We start from the raw sequence: 8,960 nt of genomic DNA, 5'->3' as shown, positions 1-8,960 counted from the left end.
GCAGACTTCTGGGGACCTAAGGAGTTCTCCCTTCCAGCTCCTGCTTAGGGACATCCTCACGGCCGCATCGTGGACCCGAGTTCCCAAATGCGATGTTCGGGGAGGCAGGCTCGCATCTCCTAAAACCTCTTGGAGAGGGTTCACCTGGAGCACGGAAGGCTCGTGTCCGTGTGTTCCCGACCAGAGTGCACTCGGTGCTCCTCTCTGCAGCCCCAGCCCGCCCTCCCACCGCCCGGCCCGGCTCTGCAAGGGCCCCACAAAACATTTTTTTTTTCCTTAATGTTTATTTGTTTCTGAGAGAGGGCAGGGGAGGGGCAGAGAGAGGGAGGGAGGATATCAAGCAGGGTCCGCACCGTCAGCGCAGAGCCCGAACTCACAGACTACCAGATCATGACCTGAGCCAAAATCAAGAGTTGGACACTCAACTGACTGAGCCCCCCGGTGCCCCAAGAGCAGCATTTGAAGCAACTGCGTGGTTGACTCGGCTGCTGGGATTCCCCCGAGACGCGTGTGCTTGGATGAGGGAGCCAGAGGGCAGGGGTGACTGGCGGCCCCACTGCCCCTCTGAAGAGAAGGCCCGACCAGGACAGCTGCCTGACCACTCATGTGCCCGGAGGGAGGAGGATTTGAGTCCTCAGTTTAAAGACGTATTTTCTCTTCATCTGGGGCACAAATGCATCGTTAACAGTGACAAGACCACCAGAGGCCAGATGATGGGGAGCAGACCACCGTGGGTGGGGCTGGGAGGCCCCCACAGAGGGCACCGCAGGCCCTGCCCCTGCCTGGCCGCCCCCAACCTTCCCAGGCCGTGGGCCGAGCGGGTCCCCAGGCGTCCCCCACAGCAGAGCCTCGCTGCAGACGGGCACGTCCCCACACGGACACCCGCTCTGGGGAACACCACCGGACACATCAAGTCCAAGTGCCCAGAGAAAACTACCACCCAGCAGAAAACAAGGACATCCGGGGCTGCCCGGAGTCCTGACCAGCATCACGGCCCCTGGCACACCCTTCCCAGCAGGTGAAGACGTGTCTTCGGGATGACTTGTCAGCCTCCGTGTCTTTCCTGCTCAGGTCAGCTCGCAACTGGGCCTCCAGTCGTCCCCCCCCCCCCCGCCCCCCCCCGCCGACCGGTGTCTCCTTTTCCCAGGGCCTCGGCCCTTCTTTGCTGGTGACACCAGGTCTGGGTGTTGGGTCTTCACATTCTACCACCGGCATTGTCCTGTCACTCGTCAGAGCACTCGGGGCCCTGGGGCCTCTGAGCACTGAGGAGCTGTCTTCTGGTCTCCCTCCAGGACCCGCGGGGAGGGGCCCAACCAGCTGAGATGGACACAGCTGGTCACCCACCCTCCTGGGTGTGCAGAGACCACGGTGTCGTCCAGGTGTGACAGCAACCAGCAGCCCAGGACCACGGACGGCCCCACAGCCTCGGCTCAGACACTTTCCACTCGGTGTGAGCCATGCCGTGAGTTAGCACTGAGCCCTTTTAGAACCCACGGCCTCAGAGACCGTGGGTGTTCACGGAGATCTCAAACATCTCAACCTTACCAGATTCCCGGTGACGCAGTCTCCGTTTCTGTGCTAACAGGGCCGTCAGAGACAGCCCTCGCCTTCCAAGCCCAGCCCTGGAAACTTTGGTTACTGCTGTTGTGGAGAACAGCAAATAAACGTACCTACGCTTACCTTGCTGAAGAGAACAAGACAATGACGGTGCTCTGATTCCTGGACATCTGCCTGCCTGCCTGCCCCTGTCCCGCACCCGTGGTGATACCCCCACCCAGCCTCTGCCTGTCACCAGAAGCACGAATGGGGTCTGACCATCACGCCCAGTGCGCAGGCCTCCTGAGTGCGAGCAGTAGAGAGGAGGAGGAGGATTCAGGTTCTGGACCATGCCCGAGTATGCAGTGAACACCTAGAACCGGCCATACCTGAGGCTCCGTTCATCGCTTCTCAGGCAAGTGAGGGATGTAATGAGACAAACCCACCGGAGCCGTGGTCCTTTCACCTGCAGCTGAAGTCCACACGCACAGCACACAGCATAACCTGACACGTTACTTCTGATTCAGGAGTTAGTCTAGGAAACAGGGAGGACTCAAGGCTTGTGCTACGGATCGGGACTGGAGAAGGGACATCTTTCACTTCCTATACTAATTCAACAAGGCCGTCTTTAAGCAGCGCCTGTCGTAACGCTGCTGGCCCCAGTCCCAGGTCAGCCTGCCTTCCCCACAGGACCGAAGGAGGCATCGGCCGCAGTGCCGTGAACACATCCTGGGTCGCCCACAGCCCCGAGCCCAGACAGCGCCAGCAGCAAGGGTGCTACGGGGGGCCCTTTCAAAGGGAGCGTGAAGACGAATTAACCGCCAGCACCTCCCCGTGGGCATCGTGGACCAAGGCTACTGTCCACACGTCTCTGGACAACAGAACCTGAAGACAAGGCCACCGGGCGCAGGACCAGCTCTTAACTACAGCTGCATGAACTCAGGGCCAGTGGGTCAGACCCCGTGACCCAAGGGACAGGGATGATGCACAATCAAGCTGTCAGGGAAAGGGGGGGGGCACATCCTACGATGAACGCTGTTCTCCAGCTTGTCAGCTAGGATCAGAGCTGCCTTGTTTTCTGGGCTTAGATCCGAGGCTCATGAAGCTTAGCAACTATAAATAACAACGATCCTTTACATTGTTAATGCTTTGGTACAAGCTTTTGAAAAACTCCTAAATGGCAGAAACTCCTGACTAGCAGCCACGGAATGGCCTAGACGGGTAGGTTAGGTGGTCTGTTTTCCTGTGCAGACTTCCAAGGCCTGACCAGATACCCGGAGCGACCCGACACGCAGTGTCCTCTGCCCTACAGGTGGTGGGGTGGGCATCGCACCAAGAACGAGCTTATAAAAAGGAGTTTTATTAAATGAAAGAGAAATCTGCTCGGTGGGTCAAATGCGAAATAGATATACAAAAACTTTACACCCGTGTCCCGGAGGAGGAAGGCCCCGTGTGCTGGCCCGGACCCGCCCCCGCCGCCCCGAGTCCTGCCCGCCCGTCCCGCAAGAGGCTGCGAGGGGCATGGCAACATCTTTGGCACACGGCCTCCCGGGACACTGTCCCTTAGAAAAGTAGACTTTCCGTAGTAAAACCTCTAAAAACACCTATTTCTGCAAAATTATGTGTTTCTGTAAGTGGAGCTCTGCAAATATACACGTCTTTCTGGAGAAAAGGAGACCCCATCCGAGGGCCCGCGCGGCCGGGAGCCATCGGGGGCCGGAGCAAGACGCATGTGTCTGCTGAGCGCCCCGCAGGTCACATGAGGTCGTTGAGCTCTGCCTCCAGTGCCGCGGCCATCTCGTCCGCCTCCGAGCTGCTGCCCTCCTCGTCCTCCCCGCTGGACTCCCCGCTGGACGCGCTGCCGGTGTCCTCCTCGGGCAGCTTCCGCTTGTGGCCCCTGCAAGACAGGCGCATGCCGTGACACGCTCGCAGGGGCAGGCACACGCGCACCGGGACACACACGCGCATCAGCACCCACGCACCTCGGGACGCACCCACGCAGCGCGGTGCTGTCCCGTGGGGCCATCGATGCAAAAGCGCTGTCGCAGTTTCAGTGCGAGGAGGAGATGGAGCCGGGGGTCAAAACCGCGCGGGGCCAGCAGGCCCGGGACACGCTCTGTCTGTTCCCATGCCGCCAGGCCCCCGCATCCAGAGGTGGCCCGGCAGCGACAGTCACGGAGTCACGGAGGAGGTGATGGAGCGCCCGTAACCGCACGGCTCGTGGGGAGAGGAGTGCGGACCGGTGGGAGGCCTGGAGGGCGTGCCCCTGATGTCCGTGTCCGGCCCCTGCCCTCCCCCGGGGGAGCCCTCGCAAACCGCCTTCTCCCCAGAGCTCCAGACGCAGTCACCTCTGATTGGCCCCAAGGAGAACCAGACGGGAACAAACGTGCAAAGCACGACTGGAGAGGCTGGGTCGGCTGTGGGAACTACTAATGCCATTCTGCAGACACAAAAGCCAAGGCACGTCCCAGGGGACCAGACGGGGCCGTCACCCGGTCCGGCCCGAAAACTCCACTTTCTTTAGGCGGCTTAAGAGGAATTACCCTGATGACCGATGACGCCACGATGGTGGCGGCTGCCTCCGTCCTCGGGACAGAGTTGGCGGACTCGGACCAGACTGTGCCCGTGAGATTTCCGCAGCACGGGGCCCGCGGCGGGCACAGCACTCCCCCAGGAGGTGCCCGCTGGCCCCGAGTGGTGTCCCCAAGCCGAGGAAAAGCGGCCTGACCACATGCCCGCCCTGGGTCTCCCCTCACACAGGGGCACCTAGGCCTCACGAGTCAGCCCCCCTGTCTCTTGTGCTGTGATGGTGGGGACACAGGCAGGCCCTGAAGATTTTCTGGCGCGCGCGCGCGCACACACACACACACACACACACACGGCAGCCGCACACAGGCGTGTATATACTGAGGCACATGCAGCACACATACAACGTAGAGAACCACACACGTACAGGAAATTGCAGACCACGGTGCTGGTGGAAGGAAAGGTGTACAATTTATTTAAGAGAAATACCGCCAGCAAAACCAGATGGAACAAAAGACACGTTGCTGATCGGTCACCGTCCCACCTAAGAAGAGGATGTGCCTGCGGCAGACAAAGCGCCGGGAGCCTGCCGGGAGGCCGGCAAGGACACCCAGAAAGAGCAGCCCCTGGACTGTCCCTCGCGCCCCAGGCTCTACCGCGTGCGTGACCGCCAGGGCGGCAGTGCCCTCGCCCGACCCACCAGAGCACTTTGTCAGTGCCACCCGCTCAGTCCAAAGTTTAAACGACCATTATTTTCCCATCGGCTGAATATTTTCTAAGGAAACAAACGTTTACACTGTTACAGAAAACAAGCTGGGCTCAACACTGAAGTGCAAAGTGGGTTTCTCTTATCAGCATCTGACCATTAAGACCTAGGGTTGCTCCCTTAGGAGATCTCTGGCAAACATACAAGCAAAACCGGTGTAAAGGGTTTCTGAGCACAGGGATGCTTCAGGGAAATCACCCCAAACACTAGGCCGTAGGCCTCCTTTGCCCTTGGCCCCCTGGAGGGCGGCGTGGCCTCAAGGCTCTTGGCCCGCTGCAGTTCTTGGGACGCGCGTGCGTGGCTGCTGTTTTCCGCTCCGGCCGTTACGGTGTTGGCGGAGCGTGGGACGCCCGGCAGCACCAGGATGCACTCGGGCACAGGAGCCACAAGGTGCCCTTCCCGGGTGCGATGCCGGGCGCGTGGTGGGCCCGCGGCCACGCCTGCTGAGGGGGTCCCGCCCGCGGACCTCATGCCCGGCTCCCATTCGCACGGAAGAAGGGGCTGTTTGGGGGCCCCACGTGCAGCGGCTCACGCCCCCCAGCTCTCTCTGGGGGCGAATGGTGTGGACCACCTCCTGCCCCGTTTTACGAGCTGGTGTGTCGGAGCGTTCGGTCCTGAGAGCTCTTTACGTAGCGCGGACGGCAACTATTTCTCAGGCGTGTGCCGCACAGATTTGTGCTTCTCACACTCCGAATGGTGACAAGTCTTAGGACTATCAGTACAAAACTGACCACGTAACCTGAGGTCACAAATACTTAGGTTTTCTTCGCAATCTGTTGTGAGTCGGCCTCTGAGTTCATTTCTGAGGCAGGGTTGAGATGAACCCTGCATCTGGACACCTGTGGCAGCACCGTTTAGGCAAAAGGAAACTTGAAGAAACGTACACAGAAATACATATGGATATACACGCCCATGTTCAGGGAAACCTGCAGTTTGAAGGAAGACAAGAAACCCCCCAAACGATGTAGAGACGAGAAAGTCTTCGTTTGGGCGGAAGAGACCACAAGCAGAGCCACACACACGAGGTCAGAAAAGATCTGCGAGACGAGGCCACGTGTGACCTAAGACCTACGAAACAACCCGCTTTCGAACTGGTAACACAGGAAGTAACCTAATGGAGAGAAACGCTCCCAAATCAGAACACGACTGACCCAATAAACTCAAAATGGACAGAAGCCCTGAGAAAGACACCAGGGACTGTAACTGAGGTGATCGGTGGGCCTGCTCAGGCTGCAAAAGTGAACACGAGAGGCCGGAGCCCCGAGGAGCAGGGACGGCGTCCGTGGCTGCAGCACATGGGCTGTGTGGCCGGCGCCGGGCGCCTATCTGTAGGGCCAGAAGCTCCGGTTGGGCCCAAACCAGGGCAGACATGAGCCTGAGGAGACAGGTAGCTCAGCAAAGGGTTAATTTTGGATTTGTAAGATGTCCTGAAACAAAACCTATTTTAAGCACAATTACTCTGAAGCCTCTGGGATGACTGTCCTTTTGCTGAGTGGTGACAAAAACAGAGACGTGTTTAGAAATGACACGTAGGCGTAGATGAAACAGACCGCCGCCCGTAAAAATGTCAGGTGGCCATCTAATTCCCATAAAAAGGGGTGTGCACTGTCCATACTACTGTATGTGAACACCACCGACAGAAATAACGTCCATGAGCCCTGCCCGGGGAAAAGAGTGGGTGGGCCCCGAGGCCTCACAGGGAGGCACCGGGCGGTCACGATGCGTGTGCGGCCCGCGCTCCCCAGGCCCCCAGACCTACAGCATAGGAACACCCGTCCCGGCTGCTGGTGAACGGTGCTGGCTGTGCCCCATCCCCCGGGCACCCAGCTGGGCCCCAGGCCTGCAGTGTGAGAGGAGGGGGGGGGGTGAAGTCTGTGTCCCACCAGGGTGCGCTCACCAGCGGCAGCTCCCCCGGCACGATGACGCGTCACCCAGCCTAACCGTGAGCACTGTCAGAGCAGCTCTGTGGCCCGCGCCGCAAGGTTTCCCAAGCAACGAGCGCGAGCCATCTCCCGTGCCTCCTGATGCAAATGGTCTGCTCTTGGCCCAGAGCCGGGCCCGCATCCAAGCTCCCTTTTGTCCCTTTGACAGCTTGACACAAAAAGCAAAAACAGAGCGGAGACAGCTGCTGCCCGCGGGGACGAGGGCCCCCAGGCTCAGGAAACAGCCGGACCCTCTGTGGAGGGGGGACCGGGAACCGTGGAGAAGCTCGGCTCCCCAGGCAGAGGCGGGGAGCACCTGCAGGCAGGGCCTGAGGGGAGAGGAGGGACCCCCCCACCCCCAAGAGCAGCACCAGGGCAGGACAGGAGTGAGCCGTCAGAACAGCCACCTTACGACAACGATACTGTGTGATAACATCTTTTGTGGAAACGTCTGACCTGCACCTGGGGAGCGTCTGGGACAGAAGCGGCCCACACCTGGACAGGCTCACTGCGGCAACGTCCTCGTGCTCAGACACCTCCCGATGACGCGGAGTGCTGGCATGGGGTGACACGAGCCCTCTTTTCCACCAAATCCGTGAGGTGGGTGTTGTCGCTCCCATCGGAGGCCGAGGAGACCGCACAGCCACATTCCTGCGGGGCTGGACCACACACGACCCCACGCAGGTGCCGGGTACGTCAGAGACACGGTGCACCCGTCCTACAGATCAAGGGCTCTCCCGCAACAGGGTCGTCTTGCAGGGAATTAACAGAGGGAGCGAGAGAACACAGATGAGCCCCACTCGGGTGGTCGTGCGGGGCGTTCCCACGGAGCCCAGTGCGTGGCTCAAGACCAGGGAAAGACGGTCAGTGCCCAGGTGGCAGTGCGGTGTGCTAAGGCTGGTCTCACCCTTCCTGTGACAAAGCAGAGCATGAGACGGACTGAGAAGAGAGAAAACCCTTACTCCTGGTTAAGTAACATTCGGAGAATAAATTTTTATACACGATTAAATTTTAGTAATTAAAAAGCACCTCAGGCCTGCAGGTCACGGCTAACAAAGCTTCGTCTCCCCTCAGCACAACACACGTTTATGTTGTTTTTACAGCCACGTGTGCGGTTCCGCAGAGAAACGCGAACAGATTTAACGTGGAGAAAACGGAGAGCTGGAAACCCTCTCACGTTCAGGGTGGAAAAAACCCTCCCACGCTCAAGGCGGGAAATAGCACGAACAGGAACAAACTTCCTCCCGGACGCTGCAGCTTCCGAGCACACAGTTCCACTGGCGCCCCAAGTGCGCCGAGTTACGGACATGGATGTCTCAGGGACCAAGGTAAACACACGCCGGCATCTGACCGAGGACCCCCAAACGGCGCCCACAGGGCATGTACTTTTCAGCTCACCGGTTAAACCCGCTTGGTTTCCCGGCAGAAAGAAGCCACAGGGCTGCACGCGGCGAGGTCACCGTCTCGACTAACAAGCCCTTCTCCTGTGTGTGCGGGTGCGGGACAGCCCGGTCTGCATCCTGCGGAACGGTGACGCGCAAGGCGGACCGAACACGTGCACGGCGCGAAGCAAGCGTGGGCACCAGTGGGCACGGTGGGCGCCTGCTCACCTCTGAGGACAGACGCCAGCAGCGGCCGGCGCCTCAGGCACAACTGCAGGGAACCCGCTCCTCGCCGTGAGTGGGGACACAGGCAACCGGGTCACCTGACCCACGGGCCCGGGCCTTGCCTGGGCCGCGGGGGGGCAGCCAACCCCCACCGCGCGCTTCGTGCCATCACAGTGGTGGCGGCCCCCAGGGTGCCGGCTCCACCTGGCCCGGCAATAGGACTCACCTATCCTGGGCAGGACGGGTGTCTCGCTCAGGGAAGCCAGGCTTAGCGAGCGCGAGTGAGTACATAACCCGGAGTAACCCGGTTACCCGGCAACCAGGCTTATCGAGTAGATGACGGGAGTGGCGGCTGGGGCATGAAGCGTGTCCTCAGTGAGTCCTGGAGGCGGATGAGCACAAGAAACCCTGCTCTGTGCGACCAGGACACGGAAGGGCCCGGAACAAAATCGAGGCCTCTCACTCTGACAGACGGGCAAGGTTAAAACACAGCATACTTGACTTGATTCGGTGGTTTTGCCACAATCCTGCATGGAGCACGCTCCCCAAACGCGGGTGAACAAGAGGTGGGCTCGGGGCTCCGGGCGCCCCAGCCTGACGGGC

The 8,960-nt window shown here is 60.1% G+C and overlaps 1 protein-coding gene across 4 annotated transcripts in view; it reads right to left on the bottom strand.

Annotated features, from left to right (window-relative positions):
- Window positions 1-2,880: 2,880 nt before the first annotated feature.
- CTDP1 (CTD phosphatase subunit 1) overlaps window positions 2,881-8,960 on the bottom strand; it is a 56,960-nt gene continuing 50,880 nt past the window's right edge. For 2 of the 4 annotated variants that reach the window (XM_078435100.2, XM_078435101.2), the window contains one exon: window positions 3,177-3,433. In XM_078435100.2, the coding sequence (XP_078291226.1) occupies window positions 3,292-3,433 (142 nt within the window). In that variant the 3' untranslated portion in view covers window positions 3,177-3,291. Of the gene's footprint in view, window positions 3,434-5,359; window positions 7,663-8,960 lie in introns of those variants that run through there. The other 2 variants (XM_078435102.2, XM_078435103.2) reach the window with 2 other exon arrangements.

The sequence above is a fragment of the Panthera onca genome, chromosome D3 (assembly GCF_046562875.1).
Source record: "Panthera onca isolate mPanOnc1 chromosome D3, mPanOnc1 haplotype 2, whole genome shotgun sequence".
Classification (NCBI taxonomy): domain Eukaryota; kingdom Metazoa; phylum Chordata; class Mammalia; order Carnivora; family Felidae; genus Panthera; species Panthera onca.
Note: the sequence above shows the minus strand (reverse complement) of the source record. Positions and strands in the feature narration are given on the sequence as shown.